Source organism: Lynx canadensis, chromosome D2 (assembly GCF_007474595.2).
Source record: "Lynx canadensis isolate LIC74 chromosome D2, mLynCan4.pri.v2, whole genome shotgun sequence".
Classification (NCBI taxonomy): domain Eukaryota; kingdom Metazoa; phylum Chordata; class Mammalia; order Carnivora; family Felidae; genus Lynx; species Lynx canadensis.
The window spans coordinates 28,959,668-28,983,730 of NC_044313.2; the positions used below are offsets into that span (position 1 = coordinate 28,959,668).

General features: G+C 41.9%; 1 protein-coding gene across 4 annotated transcripts in view; it reads right to left on the reverse strand.

Moving 5' to 3' along the window:
- Positions 1 to 7,874: 7,874 nt before the first annotated feature.
- The window catches only part of ABCC2 (ATP binding cassette subfamily C member 2), a 65,518-nt gene continuing 49,329 nt past the window's right edge, over positions 7,875 to 24,063 (reverse strand). For 3 of the 4 annotated variants that reach the window (XM_030334332.1, XM_030334336.1, XM_030334337.1), the window contains 13 exons: positions 23,908 to 24,028; positions 23,481 to 23,616; positions 22,546 to 22,765; positions 22,239 to 22,393; positions 18,779 to 18,934; positions 17,119 to 17,318; positions 14,941 to 15,067; positions 14,062 to 14,163; positions 13,506 to 13,649; positions 12,539 to 12,697; positions 11,424 to 11,590; positions 9,151 to 9,345; positions 7,875 to 8,277 (listed from right to left, as the gene is read on the reverse strand). In XM_030334332.1, coding sequence (XP_030190192.1) covers positions 8,148 to 8,277; positions 9,151 to 9,345; positions 11,424 to 11,590; positions 12,539 to 12,697; positions 13,506 to 13,649; positions 14,062 to 14,163; positions 14,941 to 15,067; positions 17,119 to 17,318; positions 18,779 to 18,934; positions 22,239 to 22,393; positions 22,546 to 22,765; positions 23,481 to 23,616; positions 23,908 to 24,028 — 2,012 coding nt within the window. In that variant the 3' untranslated portion in view covers positions 7,875 to 8,147. Of the gene's footprint in view, positions 8,278 to 9,144; positions 9,346 to 11,423; positions 11,591 to 12,538; positions 12,698 to 13,505; positions 13,650 to 14,061; positions 14,164 to 14,940; positions 15,068 to 17,118; positions 17,319 to 18,778; positions 18,935 to 22,238; positions 22,394 to 22,545; positions 22,766 to 23,480; positions 23,617 to 23,907; positions 24,029 to 24,063 lie in introns of all 4 variants that reach the window. The other variant, XM_030334334.1, reaches the window with a different exon arrangement.

Sequence of the window (24,063 nt, forward strand, 5' to 3'; positions counted from 1 at the left end):
AACCTTAACATCACAGTTTTCCTGCATATAGATGCTAACAACAAAAGAGCCAGCAGGCAAGGGTGTTAGCACCAGGTGTTGGGAAAGAAATCTGTGTCTAGAGGTACAACCAGTGGATAACTCGACAATCTCTATAGATGGATTCCAACAAAGTTGTTTCCTAGAGAAGAGTGAGTGGCTGTGGGCTTATGCAGCAAATGTCCCAAAGACTGTTGCTCCAGCAGAACCAATCATTCATAGTGGAAGCCAAGGAGACGGTAGGTGGACCTGAAATCCATGACAGTGGTTATCAGGAAGAATAGCCAGAGGCTGTCACAGCGAGGACCAAGGTGACTAACCAATACGGCGACCAAGGCCTTGATTGTTAGAGTTGAAGAAAGGAGCTCTTACATTAGTTCATTGTTTAGGTTCAGTAAGAACAAAACTAGTCCTAAGTAATTTTTCTTTTCTTCCAGAAACTTTGTTTTTCTGTTCATTTTACCTAAAAGGAATTCTGCCTTACACACACCCCTTTTTTTCTTTTTTCTACTTCTTCCCTAACTAGTTGATTTTTACGTTGCATAGTTAAATTGTGTAGCATAATCTATTTCCTGCCTGTGAAGTAAAAAGGAATGCTATGGAAATGGAATGCTTCTTGCAGCCAATTCTTTTATGCATTTTTACCATCTTTTACTTTAATATCTTTAAATATTATAAAGCCCTTTTTTATTCCAGTATAGTTTACAGTATTATAATAATTTCAAGTGTACATTATAGTGATCCAGTAATTCTGTACATTACTCAGTGCTCATCATGATAAGTGTACTCTTTAATCTCCTTCACCTATTTCACCCATCCCCCCACCCCCTTCCCCTTTGGTAACCATCAGTTTGTTCTCTATAGTTCAGGGTCTGTTTCTTATTTTGTATCTTTTTTGCTTTGTTCATTTGTTTCTTAAATACCATGTATGAGTGAAATGATATGGTATTTATCTATCTCTGACTGACTTATTTCACTTAGCTTTATATCTGTCCATCCATATTGCAAATGGTAAGATTTCATTTTTTTTTTATGGCTGAGTATATTCTAGTGTGTGTGTGTGTGTGTGTGTGTGTGTATCACATCTTCATCAGTCAATGGACACTTGTGCTGCTTCTGTAATTTGGCTATTGTAAATAATGTGACAATAAATATAGGGGTGCATATGTCGTGCATATGTCACTTTGAATTAATGTTTTTGTATTTTTTTGGGTAATACTCAGTAGTGGAATTACTGGATCATATGATAATAATTTTAATTTTTTGAGAAACCTCCATACTGTTTTCCACAGTGGGTGCACCAGTTTGTTGTTTCTTGTGTTTTTGATTTTAGCCATTCTAACAGGTGTGAGGTGGATCTTGTGGTTTTGATTTGCATTCCCCCGATGATTGATACTGAGCATTTTTTCATGTATCTGTTCACCATATGTATGTCTTCTTTGGAGAAATGTCTATTCATGTCTTCTGCCCATTTTTAATTGGATTATTGGGTTTTCTTGATATTGAGTTGTAGAAGTTCTTTATATATTTTGGATACTAACCCATTATTATATGCAAATATCTTCTCCCATTCAGTAGGTTGTCTTTAATTTTGTTGATTTTTTGCTATGCAGAAGCTTTTTATTTTGGTGTAGTAGCAATAGTTTACAGTCTTTTTCTCTCTTGCCTCAGGAGACACATCTAGGAAAAATTGTGCTATAGCAAGTGTCAGAGAAATTACTTCCGATGTTCTCTTCTAGGGTTGTTATGGTTTCAGGTCTTACATTTAGGTCTTTAATCCATTTTGAATTAATTTTGTATATGGTGTAATTTTGTATATGGTGTTAGTTTTCCTAACACCATTTGTTGAACAGACTTTTTCCCATTGTTTATTCTTTCCTCCTTTGTTGAAGATTAATTGAGCTTATAATCATGGGTTTATTTCTGGGCTGTCTATTCTGTTCCATTGATCTGTGTGTCTATTTTTGTGCCAGTACCATACCATTTTGATCACTACAGCTTTGTAGCAGATCTTGAAATCTGGGCTTGTGATACCTCCAGTTTTGTTCTTTTTCAAGATTGCTTTGACTATTTAGGGTCTTCTGTGGTTCTACACAAATTTTAGGATTAATTGTTCTAGCTCTGTGAAAAATGCTGTTGGTATTTTGATAGGGATTGTATTAAATCTATAGATTGCTTTTTGTAGCATGGAAATTTTAACAGTATTTCTTCTTCCAGTCCATGAGCATGGAATCTTTTTCCATTTGTTTGTGTCATCTTTAGTTTATTTCATCAGTGTTTTATAGTGTACAGCATACAGGTCTTTTACATCCTTGGTTAAGTTGATTCCTAGGTATTTTATTTTTGGTGCAACTATAAATAGGATTGTTTTAATTTCTCTTTTCTGTGACTTCATTATTAGTGTATAGAAATGCAATAAAGGGGCACCTGGGTGGCTCAGTCGGTTAAGCATCCGACTTCAGTTCAGGTCATAATCTCACAGTTCATGAGTTCGAGCCCCACATCCGGCTTTGTGCTGACAGCTCAGAGCCTGGAATCTGCTTCGGATTCTGTGTCTCCTTCTCTCTCTGTCCCTTCCCTACTCATACTCTGTCTTTCTCTGTCTGTCTCTGTCTCTCAAAAATAAACAAAATTAAAAAGAAATGCAATAGATTTCTGTATATTGATTTTTGTATCCTTTAACCTTCCTGAATTCATTTATCAGTTCTAGTAGTGTTTTTGTGAAGTCTTTATAGGATTTTCTATATATTGTGTCATGTCATCTACAAGTAGTGAAAGTATTCCTTCTTCCTTACCAATTTGGATACCTTTTATTCCTTTTTCTTGTCTGATTGTTGGGGCTAGGATTTCCAGTACTATGTTGAATAAAAGTGGTAAGAGTGGACATCCTTATCTTCTTCCTGACCTTAAGGGAAAAGCTCTCAGTTTCCCCCCATTGAGTATGATGTTTGCTGTAGGTTTTTCATTCATTCATTCAAAGAGAGAGCATGAGCAGGGGAGGGGCAGAGGGACAGGGGAGAGAATCTTAAGCAGGTTCCATGCCCAGTGTGGAGACCAACGAGGGACTCGATCTCACAACCATAAGATCATGACCTGAGCCAAAATCGGGAATTGGCCACTTGACTGAACAAACCACCCTGCTGTGGGATTTCCATATATGACCTTTATGTTGAGGTATGTTCCCTCTAACCCTACTTCGTTGAAGGGTTTTTTTTTTTTATCATGAATGGATGTTTTACCTTGTCAAATGTTTTTTCTCCATCTATTGAAATGATCCTATGGTTTTTATCCTTTTGTTGATGTGATGGATTGCATTGATTTGCGAATATTGAATCCCTCTTGCATCTCAGGAATAAATCTCATATGATTGTAGTGAATGATTTTTTGAATGTATTGCTGGATTCAGTTTGCTAATATTCTGTTGAGAATTTTTGCATCTACATTCATTAGAGGTTTTGGCCCGTATTTTTTTTTTTTAATTTTTTTTTTTAATGTTTATTTTTTTTGACAGAGACAGAATGCAAGTGGGTTAGGGGCAGAGAGAGAGGGAGACACAGAAGCAGAAGCAGGTTCCAGGCTCTGAGCTGTCAGCACAGAGTCCGACGCGGGGCTCGAACTCACGAGCTGTGAGATCATGACCTGAGCCGAAGTCGGACGCTCAACCGACTGAGCCACCCAGGCGCCCCCCGTATTTTTTATTATAATGTCTTTATGTGATTTTGGTATCAAGGTAATGCTGTCCTCATAGAATGAATTTAGAAGCTTTCCTTACTCTTCTGTTTTTTTGGAATAGTTTGAGAAGAATAGATACTAACTGTTCTTTAAATGTTTGGTAGAATTCACTCGTGAAGCCATCTGGTCCTGCACTTTTGTTTGTTGGGAGTTTTTTGATTACCAGCAATGAAACTGAATGAGTAATCAGTTTGTTCATATTTTCTCTTATTCAATTTTGGGAGGTCATATGTTCCTAGGAATTTATCCAGTTCTTCTAGGCTGTTCAGTTTGCTGGCATACAATTTTTCATAATGTTCTCTTGGAATCCTTTGTATTTCTGTGCTATCGGTTATTTCTCCTCTTTCATATCTGATTTTGTTTGAGTCCTTTTTTTTTTTTTTTTTAATCAAAATCTTATTGATCTTTTCAAAGAACCAGCTCCTGATTTCATTGATCTGTTCTATTGTATGGTTTGTTGTTTGGTTCTATATCATTTTTTTCTGCTCTGATCATTATTCCTTCCTTTCTTCTCTTGGAGTTTGGAGTTTTGTTTGTTCTTTTTCTAGTTCCTTCAGGTGTTAGGCTAGGTTGTTTGAGATTTTTCTTCTTAAAGTAGGCTTGTATTGCTAGAAACCTCCTTTTTCGAACAGTTTTTGCTGCATCCCAAAGATCTTGGACCATGGTTTTATTTTCATTTGTCTCCATGTATTTTTTTAATTTCCTCTTGGATTTCTTGCTTGACCCATTCATTGTTTAGTATGTTATTTAACTTCCATGTATTTGTGCTTCTTCCAGATTTTTTCTTGTGGTTGATTTCCAGTTTCATAGTGTTGTGGTCAGAAAAGATGCCTGGTATGACTTTGAACTTTCTGAATTTGTTGAGACTTGTTTTGTGGCCTAATATGTGACCTATTCTGGAGAATGTTCCATGTGCACTTTGAGAAGAATGTGTGTTCTGTTTTAAGATGGAACGCTCTGAATATATCTTGTTAAATCCATCTGGTCCAGTTTCCTTGTTGATTTTTTGTTGGAGTGATCTGTCCATTGATTTAAGTGGGATGTTGAAGTCCCTACTATTATTATTGTACTACTCTCAATTACTTTATTATTTACTGCTTTATGTATTTGCTCCCATGTCCATATTGGATGCATAAATATTTATAATTGTTATATCCTCTTCGATTGTTCCCTTTATGGTTATCTTAAAATCTATTTTGTCCGATGTAAGTATTGCTAATTCAGCTTTCTTTTCATATCCATTTGCATGATAAATGCTTCCTTTTTTTTTTTTTTCATGTTTTTTGTTTGTTTTTGAGAGAGAGGGAGAGACAATCCGAAGCAGGCTCCAGGCTCTGAGCTGTCAGCACAGAGCCTGATGCAGGGCTTGAACTCACAAACTGCAAGATTATGACCAGAGCTGAAGTTGAATGCCCAACTGACTGAGCCACCCAGGTGCCCCAACATAAAGCCTTTTAAAAAACAGTTTAGAGTCTATGTGGAAGACTTCACACTTATAGCTAAATAAGTTCTCTGCTTACTGCCAATGTTTATACAATACTGTTTACTTAAATATTAGCAAAGTCATGATCAGTGTGCATTTGTGATTGAATGTGTTCTTGTCCTATGACCTAAATGGAACAAATTTCTTCAGGGAGTATTTCAAAAGGCATTTGAGGGGCGCCTGGGTGGCGCAGTCGGTTAAGCGTCCGACTTCAGCCAGGTCACGATCTCGCAGTCCGTGAGTTCGAGCCCCGCGTCGGGCTCTGGGCTGATGGCTCAGAGCCTGGAGCCTGTTTCCGATTCTGTGTCTCCCTCTCTCTCTGCCCCTCCCCCGTTCATGCTCTGTCTCTCTCTGTCCCAAAAATAAATAAACGTTGAAAAAAAAATTAAAAAAAAAAAGGCATTTGTACAAAACTAGCCTGCAAAAAATTGAGGTTTGATTGGTACACTTAGTCTGTTTGTGCCAATGTATCATGTGGAGTTACTTTTCTTTCCCTCTTCCTGCATTGTTAGCACACATCTTTCCCATTGTGTTTATATAATTTCGAACATTGGGAAAAAATGTGTGTTCACTTGCTCTATTCTAGCTCCTGGAGATGCACAAAAAAAATAGTTACTGTTTTCAAGAGGCTCACAACTAGGGAGACCCAAACAGAAAATTATCTGACAAAGTGATAAACACAGTGACCATAAATTAGCTGGAGAGTATTTTTAGTTGCAAACCACAGCCCCTAACTCTGGTAAACCTAAGCAGAAAGGGAGTTTTCACGTGTCAGCAGGTAGCTCACTGACTCTCCGAGAGACAAAGAAAGCCAGATTGGAGTCTTTGAAGCCAGGAATGATGCTCAACCTCACTGCACCCTGGTGCTGGGACCCCTCCACTGCTACCTCTGGAGAATAGCTGTGCCTGCCACAACTGCCATCCCCATCGCCGGGACAGATTTCGAACAAAACAGGAGGTGCCCCACAGAGCTGAAACCCAGACTTCTGGGAGGGTGAGCTGCTCGTGTCTCCCAGGAGCATGAGGACACCTGTTCCGGGAGTACTAGACAAAGTGCAGTCGGTGCTGCCGCCCGTATGGCCTGCCGCTGCAGACACCATTGCTAGGGGTGCTGCTGATGGGAACAGAGCAAATAGGAAAAATCCCTTCCGCATCCCGCCTTGTAGCTACAATTCTCTTCCTGCAGGCACTTCCAGGCTCTGAGCATCTCACTCAACAGCTAAAATGAACAAATGAAGATATTTTATATAATTTCATCACTAAATGGAAGTCAAGAATGTACTGACCCCAAGATAATGTGACACAAAAAAATCCGGAAGATAAGGAAGGGTCAGAGCTTGGGGTGACTTCTGAAACCAGAGGACTTGGACCTTTGTTGGTAATACAAGATGCCAAAGCCCAGGACAGGAGGCCCTCTGATAAACCTGGACCTAACAGTGTACAAGTAAATGAGGAATAAACCCCATCACGCAGAAGGAGTCAACAAGGCAACGTGTTGGTCTCTAACCTGACACTAGGGCAAGGGGAGGACTCTCCCTGCAGAATTGGTAAACCACACGTTGGTCCTTGTGCAGAATTGCAGTCTGAAGTCACACCGACTGTAGGGTTTGAAGCCCTTAGTGGAGAATTTAATTCAAACTGGTTCTGGGTAATGCCCCCAAGTGACAGGCAGAAGCTTTCCCAGTTTTGTTTAGGAGAGCTCAGATTCCACTCAGCCCTCCAAGAATATCCACAGATAAAATGACCGGCTTACAGTCAAAATTCACAAGGCATACAAGGAAATGAAGCATCATGAATAAGAGCCAGCAGAAACCTCATACTGAAACCTTACTAGTAACCAGAGAGAGATTAATAATTCATACTCATCAGTTTGACAAAAAGGGTTTTCAACTGGCATCACCTAGTGTATGCATGTAAACGTGCATACTCCCCATACCTACATTATATCCTAAAGAAACTCTTACACATGTATCTCAGGAGTAATATACCAGAATGTTCCTAGCAGTATTGTTCATAACGGGAGGGGGAGGGAACCATAGAAAAAACCCTACTGACCAACATTAAAATGGATACACTGTTGGGGCACGTGGGTGGCTCAGTCAGGCGTCCAACTTTGGCTCAGGTCATGATCTCACTGTTTGTGGGCTCAAGGCCCACATCGGGCTCTCTCTCTGCCCCTCCCCTGCTCGTACTGTTTCTCTCAAAATTAATGAAACATTAAAATAATTTTTTTTTTAATTTTTTTTTCAATGTTTATTTATTTTTGGGACAGAGAGAGACAGAGCATGAACAGGGGAGGCGCAGAGAGAGAGGGAGACACAGAATCGGAAGCAGGCTCCAGGCTCTGAGCCATCAGCCCAGAGCCCGACGCGGGGCTCGAACTCACGGACCGCGAGATCGTGACCTGGCTGAAGTCGGACGCTTAACCGACTGCGCCACCCAGGCGCCCCAAAATAATTTTTTTTTAAATAAAAACATTAAAAAAAATTTTTAAAAATGGATACACTGTGTCATTTATACACTGCCACACTACAGAACGGTGAGAAAGAACCAGCCTCACTATGTGCATCAACATGCATGAATCTCAAAAATAAAACTGAACAAAAGCAATAGAAGAATACGTCAAGTATGAGTGAGGCCATTTACATAAAAAGTACACCTTGTTTAAGGATACATACCAAGTGGTAAAACTAAAATGAAAGGCAGGAGGATATAATTATCACAAAATTCAGGATAGTAGTTATTTGGGAAAGGAAGTAGGAAGGAGGTATAATCAAAGTGGGTTCACAAAACGGGGGTTCTGCTGGAGCTGGTAATACCCTTCTTTAAAAGGTACATTTCACATACTTCTGTGTGATAGCTTTCATAAGAAATAAGGAATAATCCTTCCTTCTCCAGCCCATGGCACCTACTGTCAGAGTGATGTGCTGTTCACATTTTCAATGCCAGCTTCTTTGGCCATCAAACAAAAGGGGCCAGAATTTTTCAGCAGTTCGTTAGGCGTGCCATACTCTACAATCTTCCCGTTGTCTAGGACCATTATCCTGAAACAAAGGAGAAAGAAAGGTCTTAGCATCTCAAATCTTGGCATTTATAAGAACAATTAGTACTAAGTTGTGGTATATTCATTCATAAAAGGTGATAAAGCAGTGAGAATGAGTGAACTATAGCTGTCTGTGTTAGTCTGGGTGGATTCCAGAGATAATGCCAAAGAATCCAGTGGAAGAATATATACAGTATAAGTCCATTTACATAAGTTTTTTTTTGTTTTTTTGTTTTTTTTAATTTTTTTTTCCCACGTTTTATTTATTTTTGGGACAGAGAGAGACAGAGCATGAACGGGGGAGGGGCAGAGAGAGAGGGAGACACAGAATCGGAAACAGGCTCCAGGCTCTGAGCCATCAGCCCAGAGCCCGACGCGGGGCTCGAACTCACGGACCGCGAAATCGTGACCTGGCTGAAGTCGGACGCTTAACCGACTGCGCCACCCAGGCGCCCCTTGTTTGTTTTTTTAAGATATACGTTGTTGGAGGGAGACTATTCTCCAAACAGGTCCCAAGATTATGGACATTACAACCCTTTTTAAATGTAAGATGTCAGAGTTGGAAGAAGCAGAAAACTTCTAGTTATTGTATGGAGGCAGCTGCTGAGACCCAGTTGAATTGAGAAAATCTGTGGTTAATATCTGCCTCTCGTGGCTTGGGCCTCCACCTCCCACACTCAGTTAATTTACTATTGCCTATTATACCCTCAGGACTGTTCCCTTAACACCCTGTTGGCTTTTATTAGCATGATGTAGAATTTTGGACCCATTACTTGAACTCTCGGAATCTTTGGCTGGAAGATATCTTACGGCTAATGTGCTTAGTTTTTTCAAGGCTCAGTTGTGTCTGTCCAGCTCTGTCACTCACACTCACTTGTCACTGTCCATGATGGTGTGGAGCCTATGAGCAATGGTGATAGTCGTGGAGTGGGAGAACTCCTTTTGGATGGTCGTCTGGATAAGGTGATCGGTCTCTACATCCACCGCAGCAGTGGCCTCATCCATGATCAGAATCTTGGATTTCCGAAGCAGAGCCCTGGCCAGGCACAGCAGCTGCCTCTGCCCTATGCTGTAGCCAATGGAACAAACCAAGCATTAGCTCCTCAGGACCAAGGCAAAACGTGGGATGGGTGTGCATGCACATACACGTGCACTTTTCATGTTCCGGATCAGGCTTTCAGAACCCCTACTCCTAGATTCCTCCAGGATGAATACCTAACAGAAGAGGCGAACACCATGTTTTCCTAACTTTCTCCATTAGAAGACCTACCACAGGTACTTAATTTTAAAATTCATATTTCTGGGTCCCACTCTTCTCAAGCAGAATGGGGAGGAGCCTAGAAACATGTATTTTTATTTTTTTTATTTTTATTTTTTTAATTTTTTTTTCAACGTTTTTTATTTATTTTTGGGACAGAGAGAGACAGAGCATGAACGGCGGAGGGGCAGAGAGAGAGGGAGACACAGAATCGGAAACAGGCTCCAGGCTCCGAGCCATCAGCCCAGAGCCCGACGCGGGGCTCGAACTCACGGACCGCGAGATCGTGACCTGGCTGAAGTCGGACGCTTAACCGACTGCGCCACCCAGGCGCCCCATAGAAACATGTATTTTTAATAAGCACCCCAGGCAATCTCCATGTTTGATGAGTTTGGAAAACCCTAGCCCAGGAATAGTTCTTTGCATCACTACAGTAATAGCCCAGCACCTCAACAGTAATTCCAAAATAACTCAGGATGCCACCAAGTTCAGTGCAGCAATATTTGACCTGGCACTGTGAATGTCGGGTGACACTGCATCAGAATGCCCCAATGGCGTTTCTTAGTGGCCTTAGCAAACCCATTCATTATTTTAATGTGTAATTCTAGTCTCAAGGCTAATTATTTGTTCAAGGCCTTCTGCCTTGATTAGAGACATAGCTCTCTAATGAACGTGATGTCTTGGTGTGAGATGCAATGTATGTGGAATTCGAATATGCTAGTAAAATGCAAATCGCTTTAATTTGCTAAAAGCCAGTAATGAAGGCTGGACCTCTTACTTACATAAAGAAGCTTTGGGAAATGATGTGGAGGAAATATTCAGGAATTCACTAATTGCTCTTTCCTGCTGTGGCCATTAGGGAACGTATTAAACAGAGGGCGGCTAGACTAGAGTTCTGTAATTCTCTGTAAGAAAATTTCTGCAGGAGATGAGAAGTCACCCAAGATGAACTTCCAGTTTTTCTCTGTAATGTAAGAACAGAGACACTGTAAAACCGTACTTCAGTTGTACCAAACTCCTGCCTGGCTCAGTCGGGCTTCACAGTAATAGGCTGTTACCGAGGCCCCAGTCTGGTGTTCAGCTGCTATCTCTCCTTCCAAATGATTGATCTCCCATCACGCACCAGAGAAATGTTAAGTTTCAGCCCTCAACCCTGGTCTGAAATCAAGGCCCTGATAATGCCGGATAGGTGTCTCCCAGCAAGGATAGAGAAGGATGGGAGGATTTTTGTTCTCACAAACCAGACGTGTCAAGGCCTGTGTCACATCTTGCCAGAGGGACCCACACGGCCCACATGTCTGCGTATCCACTATATGACATTACTTTGTACACGATCAATGCATATTTGTGGACTGAATAATCTTTTCCATAGGCCTAAAAATCTACTTAAGTCCTGCCAGTTCCTAGATCTGTTGCTGATGGCTAACAAACTTGGTGCCATTCTATACCAAAGCTTACAAGTATTCTCTGGGGCTACACACCGAAGTCACCTAGGCCCTGACTCAACTGGTCTGGGGTGCAGCCTGGGTATTGGAATTTTAAAAAAATGTTCCCAGGTGATTCTAGTGTGTAGCCTAGTTAGGAATCAATACTCTTAGGCAGTGCTTCTTAAGCTGTAATGTACACACAAATCCCTTGGAATCTTGCTAAAATGTAGATTCTGATTAGTAAGTAGGGTTGAGTCAGAGTGTGCATTTGTAACAAGTTTCCAAGAGAAACCAGAGCTGCTGGGCCTCCCTTCAGTTCTGAGCTTCATCTGCTAACGTTCCACGCCCTACCTACCACTGGGACTGGAGCAATCCTATGATACCACGGACTACCTAGCCCAAGGAACAAAGGAGTGGATCCCCTTCACTTCCTCCCAGTGCCTGTGGCTTATGAAACATTACCTAAGGTTGTCACCAGCCTCTGTCACTTTGTGGGACAATCCAAGTTGCAGGCCAGCCACAAAGGATTTGAGGTGAGCCAGCTCCAGGGCCTTCCAAATCTCCTCATCTGAGTGGTTGTTAAAAGGATCTAGATTCATCCTCAGGCTTCCAGAGAACAGGATGGGATCCTGCAAGTCAAGGGATGAGGGGGCTATTGAAGGTAATGACAAGAAAGGGTCTAGCAGGGTTTTTTTGTTTTGTTTTGTTTTTTGTGGCCAGGAGAAAGTAGTGAGGACTGGCCTGAGGTGCAAAGCTGGTTAGTGGTCAAGCTTTTGCAAAGTTTCCTCACTGAAGACTAAAGGGGCTGCCAGAGGATTAAAAGGAATTCTTGGTTTTTTCATTTTAAGATTCATTTATGGATTTCCATGAAAACTCATGGTAAGGAGGTGGAAGGGTCAGGGGTGGTCAGGGGAAGGGACAGTACAGAAGAATTTATTAAGCTGCAGAAAAGATTCAAACTGAGCTAACACCAGACAAACCAAAACCACCCCCCAGAGACTTGGCTAGAAGAGCAGAGGAAGAATGGTTCTAATAAGGACCCATATATCACCACCCCTCCCCCCCCCCCCCCCCCCCAACCCCCGCCTAAACCTCCAAGAGAGGCCTTATTTGGCAGGGTCCAGAGAGGAAGCCAAAGAGAAGCCTTTTTTTGCTGATGCACTAAGCGTTCCACTTGCTGGCAAAAACCTGCAGCAAACATTCCCTCCCCTATCTTTTAACCATATCAAATGGGGAGTATAAAGCTTAATGATTTCAAGCTTCAGCGGCAAAACTGCTAATGTTGATTGCAAAGGTCTTGCGAACCTAGGATGGGCTACAGAAATGCTAAATAATCATCCGCTCTATTTGACTGCTGTTGTGTTGCTGCCACCTAGTGGTTAGATTTTGGCAGTGACATAAGTATGTTGCCACAAAATGCAAAAGTTATTTTTGTCAGTTCTGGAAACCATGTGTCCTAGGGTATCCTGGGTAGAATGCAGAAATGAGACTGCTAATTGAATATACATCAAGAAGATGCATACGTTTCCTGCAGAAAAATCTATCCCCTGCTGCACGTGCAAAGTTCTAGACCTCACCTGGGGGATGATGGTCAGTTTCTCTCGGAGGTCATGGAGCCCAATGGAAGCAATATCTACCCCATCAATGATGATCTGGCCACCTGCAGCCTCTAGGATTCTGAAGAGGGCATTTGTCAAGGATGACTTCCCAGCTCCTGTCCTGCCGACCACACCAACCTGTAAATACAGTTCCTTTGTACATTAGTTTGCCGTGTACTTCTTTGGGGGAAAAATGTTTAGCCTGGGACATTCTGGGCACTGACTGGCTACTTCATCTCTAAGGTGTTCAACTGATATTGATTTTTGGTGGGGGAAAAAGGGCCCAGATGTCAGAAAAAAGATGCCTTCTCATTCTACCTTCTCAACTGTTGGTTGCTCAGAACTGTAATGACCATTGGAAATGTACACATCAACAGCTGTTGTTGTAATTATGATAAGACATTATAGGGTTTAAAAATAAATCTTTGTTTAGAAGTGAGGAAAACGGAAGGGTCAGGCCTAGCATCAGTTGAGAACCTCAGCATCCTTACCTAGACTTTTTTTTTTTTTCTTTTACATTTTTACATCAGACCCCAAGTCCTCATAGAGAAGGCGCAGGACTTTGCAGACCAGAGAACTAAGTCATTATCTCTGCAGAGACAACCTCCACATTGCTGTTCTCACCAGTTCCTTCCCCAGGCTGGGTGCTTTCTATCATGCCCTTACAGGAAAGGAGCTACATCAGCAACAGAAGATGATGCTGGCAGGGAGGCAGGGAAGGGCTCAGCAGAAAACTCTTACAGCCCCAGTAAGTCTGTTTGATCCCTTGTTGACATCTTGCCCTCTGGGGGAGGAGAGGGTGTGTCCTTATACCTCCCTTGGGCAAAAGTGTCCTGACCCTATCCCTCCACCCCAATGATGAAAGCAGAGTCTGGCTGCTCTCCCCCTCCAACTGTGTTCTGATCACAAGGACTCACACTCAGGCCTTTCTTCAAGCTCCACCTACCTTCTCCATACTCTTAATGTCACAGGTGATCCCTTTCAGTATGAGATCCAGCTCAGGCCTGTACCGTAGTTGGTAGTTGTTAAACTGGATCTCCCCTTTGCTGGGCCAACCTGGGGGAGGTCTCTTATCAGTCACCCAGGGTGCCTGGCAAAGAGACAGGAAGGGAAGTGCTTTACATGGAGGCAATTCACTGAATGGTACCCATAGGATTCCTATCACAGAGCAGAAGGATAGCAGTATCCCAGCCACCTGTGGGCATCTGCAATGATGAGACTGCAACTCCCAGAAGTTTCCAATTAAAGAACCCCCATCCTTCAAGGTTTCTCTGTGGAGCTACGGAATGAAGACACCTTTTAACTTAGTGCATTCCAAGACCTGACTTCCCCCCAAACCATTTCCTATCTAAGTTTTAAGAAATTGGGTTGAGTTAGAGCACAGTGAGTTGTAGGAGAAACTTTATGATTCCATATGAAATCTCTAGACAGGGTAAAGATACTCTTTTGAAGGAAACTTTTTTTTTTTGGCTTGTCCATGGGTTCTTCTAATTTCTCCTTACCTCGTTTTCCACTTTGATGTACTCATTTATTCGTTCAACAGCCACAATGTTGGTCTCTACTTCTGACGTCATCCTCACTAACCAGTTCAGGGTTTGTGTGATCTACAGAAAATCATCTCAGGCTCAGAAACCAACTCAATTTGTCAAACCATAAGGTCAGTCCAGTAACTCTGGTGAACAACAGAGTCCTTTTGGGTGCTCCGCCATGATCACATTGGGCCTATATTAACTCCTAATGAACACAGCACCATACAGAACCAGCTGGTAGCTATGTAAACCTCCTGCATATTAGTTACAAAAGATGGCCAAGTGACTCATCAAATGAACATTTAGTGAATATTTGTTACTGTGACAGACATAGTCTTGGGCACCAGGAAATAATGTCTAACATGTATCCCCTAGTCATGCTGGGGATGCATATCATTTTATTGGACTCTTGATTAGAATTTTCTTGATTAGAATTAACTATTCTGTGATTTAAGAAAAACAAACATAGAAGAAGACAGTCAAAAGACTTTCTGGTTACTACTACATTTTGGAAAAGAAACTCGTTTATTCTCTTTTGACTAGAATCAAGCAAAGAGGCAAAGAGATGGGGACTATTAAGTTGCTTCATATCAAACTGCTTTCTTAACTGCCAAAGGCAACAAAGTTTTTGTCCGTTTTTCCAGATGACACTGGTACCTGCTTAGAAAGGGTAAGGAGCATGTCCATAGACTACACAATTAGTAAGAGATAGAGCCAGGGTTTGAACCTTAGTCTTCCCTACTCCCTTCTAGATCTAGAAAGGAATCAAGAGCACAAACTCCATGGTAGACTCTAGACTCGATTTAAGAATAAGTGCATTAATTTAACCAAACTCCCAACCTTAAGACTCACATTAAGTGCATTGGACAGAACAAAGCCCACAGTGTCTCCACTTAGTGTATCTCTATAAATAGTCATCATCATAGATGCAAAGAAGACAATCAGGTTCCCAATCAGCTCCAGACGGACTGCAAGCCACCTGTAGGGCAACAGAACCAGAGAGAAAGGCGTCACTGATCTTCACCTCCTTACCCTAACCAGGAACCTACGTGTTCATGGAACACTCTCAGAGGGATTGAGTTGGTAGGGCTGTGTTCTCATGAGATGCCTCAATTTGACTATACCATGTATTCCTAAAATCTTTTAAATTAGATTTTAGAAAATAAATTGCATCTTAAAGGTACTAGAGGAGCTTGCTAACCTAAGGGAATTCTATGATTCTGTGTCTCCCATACTTGACGAATCATAAGAACCATCTGAGGTAATAGTTAAAAGTACACAAAATTCATGCCAAAAAAAAAAAAATCCTGGACTTTAACCCCCAGGAGATTCTGGTTCAGAGAGCCTAGGGTGGACTTCAGGAATCCATATTTTTAAGTAAACTCTACCCCCAATGTGGGGCTCAAACTCATGACACCAAGATCAAGAGTCATGCTCTACTGACTAAGCCCACCAGGCACTCCAGGAATCTGTATTTTTTCTTTTTGTTTGTTTCTTTAGAGAAAGAAAGAAAAAAATCTTTTTTTTTTCATGTTTATTTTGAGAGTGTGTGTGTGTGTGTGTGTGTGTGTGAGTTGGGGAGGGACAGAGAGAGGGACAGAATCCCAAGCAGGCTCTGCTCTGTTAAAGCAGACCCTGACACATGATCCATGAAATCATGACCTGAACCAAAATCAAGAGTCAGACGCTCAACTGACTGAGCCACCCAGGCACCCCAGGAATTTATTTTTTTTTTTCAACGTTTATTTATTTTTGGGACAGAGAGAGACAGAGCATGAATGGGGGAGGGGCAGAGAGAGAGGGAGACACAGAATCGGAAACAGGCTCCAGGCTCTGAGCCATCAGCCCAGAGCCCGACGCGGGGCTCGAACTCACGGACCGCGAGATCGTGACCTGGCTGAAGTCGGACGCTTAACCGACTGCGCCACCCAGGCGCCCCAGTATTTTTAATAAATGTTCTAAGTGATCTCTTTTGATTAGGCAGGGCAATAGAGAAAAGGGATTAGGCAATGCCATAGAGAATCCATCTGTAAGTGAAGAAAGCAGCACACGAAGGTTCAACGTACCCTGATTTCATGATTTTAAAAAGGGAAAGAAGCTGGAGGTGGAGGTGCAAGTGGATCACAGGGTGAGATGTTGGAACTTTATGGAGAACTGAATAATGTGTAGACATCATTCATAAAATTTGACTTTCCCAAAAAAAATGAATTTAAGTTTGCACCAATAATTCTAGCACATGTACAAATAAATATGATACATATTTTACAACGGCGTCTAAATAGGATTGACCCACATGCCAATGTTCTTCTTAGAAAGTATCTAAGAAATAAAGTCTCTTTACAATCAGAGTCCTGACCGCTCCATGTTCCAGGTAATACTGAACATCATTAGCCTGCCCTTAACACTTCAAGATAATGTGGAAGCCACTCAGGAACGGTCACTTCCTGAAAAAGACCTCCAAGGACCTATCCCTTCTTGCCAGGGTCTAGTGATGCTGCAGAAATGAAGGACGCTCACCCTACTCAGGATTCACCTCCTTGGATAGGAGCTTTCCAGGTCTGTCATCACTGGTTTTACCTAAACATTCCATAGTCTCCTCCCTCCAATCTCGGTTTCTTTTCCACCCTACAAGCACACACTGCCCGTGGAGAATCTCACATCCGCTCTCAGGGAAGCCAACTACACATTCCCAGTTCACCCAGCACTGCTTAAGTAGCTGGGATACCAAATGCTTATCGATGTCATTGGACTTCCACCATAGCCCTATGATATAGGTTGTGTTCTAGCTGCTGTAAAACAAACCAAAAATGAGATTTTCCTTAGGTCAAGGCATTTTACTCAACTTGGTAAATAGAGTAGGCACAAGCATCCAGTCTCTGACTCCAAACTTCATACTTTCTTCTACTTACACAAGTATGTTTGGGCACAGTGAAATTCACATCACTGGCTACACCTGCCCTCCCATAGCTAAGGTCAAACATACATAGCCCTAAAGCATATATTTGGGTAAATACCCAGGGGCAGCCTCACCTGTTGGAGACAATCCAAGAGAAGACACATTTCTGGTTGGTGTCAATCCCCACCTCATTATGTTTTAGAAATCGCTGCTGATGCTCAAAGGCACGGATGACAGACAAACCTGACACAGTCTCACTGAAGTGAGAGTAGATTGGGGACCTGGTGACGGAGTCCAGACGTTTCAGCTGGCGGGAAGTAGCCACATAAAACATCTGGACCCCAAAAGTAAACAGTCAGTCACAATCACATTGCATATGCAATATCTCTTCCTCTGTGGCCGTGACCCAGCATTCTTCACCTTGATGGCCACAGCCCATATCTGAACAGGACAGAAGACTCTAGGCTCACCTCTGGCTAGGAGAATGAGGAGAGAGGCCTGGGAAGACATTGGTGGGGAACAGAGGAGGATGAAAGTGAGGAGACTATACCACTTGAGGAATTTAGTCAGCCTGACCCATATTCTCCCAAAGAATCTGCATATATTGTCCAAGCAACAGTTTTTGTAGTAGCTGGAAAAACTGTCTCCAAAGGGATTTTGTAAATTACAGCTGGGACTCTAGGGGTGTGGAAAGTGGAGATGGGCAGAAAATGGCCAGAGAAAGGTAGCCTGAGGATTAGATAAAAATTGAATAGTCAGGCAAGTGACCAAACTGTGCTTCAATGGTGTATGAAGGTAGTTCTGGAAATATGTGGAATGTTGAGGGTCTAAGAACTAGAACTATACGTGCAGACAGACCTTGAGACACAAGGCTGAAGGATGAGATTTAGTGGAATGCAGTTCTGCGGTGCTACTGGAGTCTGTGAGGATTTGTTGAGACCAGGAAAGAGCTGGTCATTTGAGAGTCTGGACCCAAAACGTTTTACCTAGAAGTTTCCTCAAATATCCTTCTTCTTACTGTTGGCTTATCATTAATGGCTGAGAGGTTGTTATTGAGATAGCAATGTACCTGAGGAACTTCACACAAATACCAGGGGTTGTCACCTTACCAAGAGCCACAAGGCTGCACTTAACTGCAAGTTTTTCAGAATTGTTTTCCCAACATAAACATTTCATCCCAACGAATTCTCTCCACAGCTTGCCTCCCCTCATCACTTTTTAATATGGGCGTGGAGTCCCCTCCACTTGCTTCACTTGGCTTTCAAGCTATCTGTTCCCTCAAGAATATATTGGCATTGAGTCTAAGTCATCCATAGACACCCAGGTGAAACTAGAATTGCCCTGAAGTGAATAGAGATCTAGCTTCTGCCAAGAGACATCTCTCAGAAGATAAGCCTAAGCCAATCAAGGAAGCAGACATAGAACAACTCTTCTAGAAGCAACCCATCACCTATCCATTACGGGGGATCTTACAGAACTTACAGACTGTCCAGAGCCAACCTCAAAGTAGTCTTAGGTCCAAACATAAATCTGCCCTGTGTAAATCTTTAGTTGAGGGTTGGGGGAGGGCAGCAGCTAAAGTGAGATCTGCTGTGAACCACACACCAGTTGGTGCTGACACTCTATCTCCAGACAGTGGCCTCTGGACTCCTCAGTATGTCAATATAGGACTAAGTGACAAAGATGCTAGAGAGGACTGAATGACTAGCAATAAACAAAAGAGAAGATTCTCAGGAGGGAGACTGGGCTTTTGTAAGTAGAGAGGAAAGGACACCTAGGTCTTTTTGAACCTACCTGCACAAATGTATAAATGATGCCAAGGGGAATGATGACGGTGATAAAGATGGGAGTGGCCATGCAGATCATGACAAGGGTGCTGATGATTCCCAGGAAGCACAGTATCCAGCTTCGCAGGGACAAGGGGAGGGTGTCATCCACCATGGAGATATCCTAGGAACACATAAATTAGAAGAATGCTGTGCAAATAGGTTACTAGGACATCTTCCATCTTCCTGACTCCAGCAGGGGAATTGTTGGATTCTGGGTTCCCAGTGAGTCCTTCATTTAATCATTTCATGGTATTCATTTGCAATACACTTTTCTGCTCATCCCAATAACCAATATCACTTCTGTAATTTCTTCATCTTTCTAAATCCTTCCAAACAGATATGGCAGTCACCCTTCACTTTTTTCAACAGACTTGGTAAAGGTTTTCACTCTTCTCAGTGAAATTCTCACTTGTCAGATTTATTAAACCATTTATAATCATTGTAAGCTAATAGAGACTTACAGGTAAATCCTCTTCTAACTGAGCCAATTCAATTTAATTTAACTTTACACAGGTCCTAATTCCATTCAGTACCTAGAATAGAACCTGGCACATAACAAGCATTCCTTCTGTTTGAAGCCTCCAGTCAACAAGCCTTGTCACCGACCCTTGATTGAAGAACCATCATCTACCTGGCAAGCTGTTTTCTCTGCTGAGCAGAGAGCTTCATGGGAGAGGGAGGTGGAGGTCAAATGTGACACTCGCCTGGCCAGTGTTCTAACCAAGTAACCCAGAGGTGACAAATCGGTCTTACTGCCATATTGCCTTCATGTCATGTTGAATAAATGAACAAATGGATGGATGGATGGATGGATGGACGGATGGATAATGGGTCAGTATACACAGGAAGTCTGACTTATACTTTGGGCTTCCCTTACTTACATTTCTTAGATTATATGGATTTTAGCATTAGTAACATGTGGGTATCAAGGTGAGTTCAAATTATCTCTGGAGTTTCCCAAACTGGGTAAGGGATAACAGTTTCCCAAGAGTCCTGAATGACTGAGTCTAATTTATCTTCTCAGAGTCCTATCAGAATGCAAATAACTATATGTCCAGGATTGGCAGAAAAAAAGAAATCCTTACCAGCTATCAGTTCTATACAGATTACTTTTTGTCCTTTACTGGCATAGATTCTCCCACTTTCTTTCTTCCATCCTCTCCCTTCACCTCTTAAGGGCTCAGCCATCTATTCCAGAGGACTCTAAATCAAACTCTCCTTTATAGGTATGAGCTCCCTTTCCCCACAAAACTCACCATATAGTCAATGACAGTTTCCTTTTTCATGCAAAAGCAGTTAGCAAAATATGACAATTGCCTAACTAACTCACAGTAAGGTCTCTGCATTCTTTTTCAGAAGATTAATTATATACATATAATTTTATATTTATTTATATGTATTTATATTTATATATGGTTATATATAATACATATATAATTATACATTTATATATATATACTTATACATATATATAATATATATAAATATAATTAACCTGGCACATAACAAGCATTCCATGTTTTATATATTCCATATATATACACACACACACACACACACACACACACACATATATTCCATGTAATAAATATATATTACAACATCAGAAAAGAGTGTGCAATCTTTGCAAAATTCCTGTGAGAAATCTCCCCATTTAAAATTGCATGCCCAGGGTGTCTAGATGGCTCAGTCGGTTAAGCATCTAACTTCAGCTCAGGTCATGATCTCACAGTTCACGAGTTTGAGCCCTGCATCGCGCTCTGTGCTGACAGCTTGGAGCCTGGAGCCTGCTTCAGATTCTGTGTCTCCCTGTCTCTCTGCCCCTCCCCTGCTCATGCTCTGTCTCTGTCTCTCAAAAATAAGTGTTAAAAATTTTTTAAAAATAAAATAAAATTGCATGCTCTTTGGGGCATCTGGCTGGTTCAGTCAGTAGAGCATGGGACTCTTGATCTCAGGGTTGTGAGTTCAAGCCCCACATTTGGCATGGAGCCTATTTTAAAATGAAATAAAATAAAATAGGGGCACCTGGGTGGCTCAGTCAGTTAAGCGTCCAACTTCAGCTCGGGTCATGATCTCACGGCTCATGGGTTCAACCCCACATCAGGCTCTGCACTGACAGCTCAGAGCCTGGAGCCTTCTTTGGATTCTGTGTCTCCCTCCCTCTCTGCACCTCCTCTGCTCGCACTCTGTCTCTCTCTCTCAAAAATAAACATTAAAAATAAAATAAAATGAATGAAATAACTAAAAAACTAACATAACTAACTAACATAACTAACCTAACAACCTGACATAAAATAGTATTTTTTTTAGGTTTTATTGAAGAGCAGAAAACCCACTGAAGTTGTCTCCAATGACATCATGCTCACCATATTTGTCCCAGAGGAAAGTGATAAATGGAGACCAGTCAACTTGTCCAGTTTTAAAGCAGCCACGATGTCCCAGAACTTAGCTGTGGGCTGGCCTTTGTGTCTGTTCTGAGGCCAAAAAGATAAGGGTCTAAAGCTACTCAGACAGTGTGAAAAATGTGCTCCCTTTTCTACAAACAAGAAGACTAAAAGCGTGCTGATGACAGCCGACTATTAGAATTACTTGATTTCTGCCTCTGTTCCTAAAATCTCCATCTCAAATGCATGAAGAATCATGGGTTGGGTTTGGCTCTTGGAAAACAGCCATCTATGATCTTATCATTTATTAAGCATTCCAGCGCCTCATACAGTCCTTGGCTCATACCAGCTGCTCGATAAATACCGTTGAATAAATGAATGCTAAGCGTTCCCGGATCTGCAGTACATGGAAATAATGTTTTAGAACTTTATTAAAATTATAGGTGGCTCTTTTCCATAATCCAGACTTCGTTTACTTATCTTAAAGTATCAAAGATAGAATAGGAATGGAGCAGAGACCAAGCAAAGGGTTATTCTGTTTTCTCTTTTATTGACCATCATAGCCAGTGCATGTGTTTTTCCCTCTGCAGGATAATCCTCATTTTTCTTCTACTGCCAACCCACCTCCCCCCACCATATCTCCCTGGCTAAGTTCCTTTTATGACTTAAGTCTCACATTTTCTGACATTTCCCGCTTTGTCACCAGGATGAGCTAGTACCTCTTTGCTCTGTCACTGTTTTGTACTCCCAGAACAGCACTATATACACATGTTATTGGTTTTATTGTGTCCTGTCATACTCCTTTATTTCCTTGACTGTGTCCCTCACTAGATGGTGAGCTCTTAAAGGGCCAGAGCTTTTCATCTCTATATCCCCAGGATCCTTGGGACCTCACACAAGGTGCTCAATAAACATTTGCATGCTAAGTGGACAAAAGAACTATAACTGTATACTGTTGCCTAGGGGGATAGGAGAATTCTTTCCCTGTTCACAGTGGAAAGATCCTAAAACACAACATCGTACAGCCCTTTAGATACTTACACCAGCGAACCTGTTCACAATCCGGCCTGTGGGTGTTGTGTCAAAAAAACTCATGGGTGCTCGAAGGATATTGGTTAGCAGTTGCTTGTGAAGGATGTTTGACGCATGAGTGGAAGCACGGGCACTGCAAAGATTTCCTAGGAGCACAGACACACCTAAAAATGGAACGAGTTTAGTCAGTACTATGCACAGGGATCCCTAAAGACCTGTGCCAAGGACACGATGGCAATTTCTTCCCTGAGTCTAGACAAAGTACATAGACAGGGCAGATTCTGTAAGAGATGGCTGGTATAGCCATCAGACGTACCTTGTACCAATCCCAGAGCTCCATAGACGCCAACTCTCAGGTCCCTCTGTGAAGCTGGATAGTTAGTGCCATTATAGGTTTTAGAGTCATTGGTCCAAGCGCTGAGCCAGAGGTTGGATCCAATATAAGCCACAGCATTGATCACATAGGCAATGATGATGAAGACTATCAAACACAATCCCATGGCTCGCAGGTATTTCAGGTAGACGGACAGCTTCACCTGAAAAGCACCCACCCTCAGTATTAGAAATCCTAATGGCTTTTGGTGAGTAGTTACCTAGAATACCAATCACAAGGGGGAGTGGAGTCCCCTGGAAAAGTGGATAGCAGGTAGCAAAATTTGGTAATCTGTGGTCACAATTTCTGCATTAGGCCAGGATACTAATGGATGCTGAAATACAATGTGGGGTAAATAATATCACATTATTAATAATCTTCTAGATACAATTAAGAGAGAAAGATATCAAAATAGAGTGGGAGAACAACAACACAGACACAACAGAGTGGGATGGAGGGTATACTGCAGACCTTGGAGCTTGTTTTTAGTAATTTGGATTTAAATTAAGACCTTAAACTTAAGACCTTGTTTTTAAGTTTTATTAATTTGAATTGTGTGCTCTCAGATCGACTTATTAGTGTTTTCTGGCTCCAAGAATTGCATCTCAAAGCAGTTTTGTTGTTCCCTCCACATATCAGAATGGAATTACTTATGCAATGTGGTATGAGGATGTTCACAGGAAACCTGTCATTCTTGGAAATAGGATTTGATAGAAAGCCCAAAGCCTCTACTAACATTTCAATGATGAAGCTGAAGATTTGCAAAGCACATGAGACATATCCCGCCTGTAGATATGTATTCAAGTCACCAAACTTTAAAATGTTCAGATCCCAAGCCTTAGATCACCTCAAATTGTATTTTTTATTGTGGCCTTCACCTTTCCAGTTTGTATGAATTCCTTCTTAATTAGTTTTTGTCCTTTGACTAGTTCTTCCTCCTCCTTCAGGGTATTCACATTCCGAGTTTTCAAAGAGTTTTTTAGGAATTTCCGGTGCCTGCTACTGGACCTAGAACTGAGAAAGAGAGAGGAGGAAAGCATTCTTGAGGACGCGCAGATGCATCCGGGGGGGTCTCGTTGCAAGCAGATGTCACAGTCGCTCTGCTAACATCAAAGTGCATTTCAGAACACATGGCCATAGAGAAACACCCCACCCCGCCCCTGCTCTCCGTACAAAGAAACAAAGGAAGAGCTGGGAGTGTCCCCGGTGTCCACTCCCTCAGGACAAGCCCACAGAGAAAAAGAGAATGATCAGATGGAAATATGGAAGTGATGACGAGGGCTGCCAGCTGAATAGATGACCAACCTGTGACTAAGTGTTCGATGAAGGCTGTTCTCTCTTCTCATGGTCAAGAAGGCCACCTCCTCAGGGATTTCCTCCACACTGGGCATCAGCCCACAGTCATCTTCTTCACTGTCCTCATTGACTAGGAGACACATCAAAGGTTAGGGAGGTGGCGAC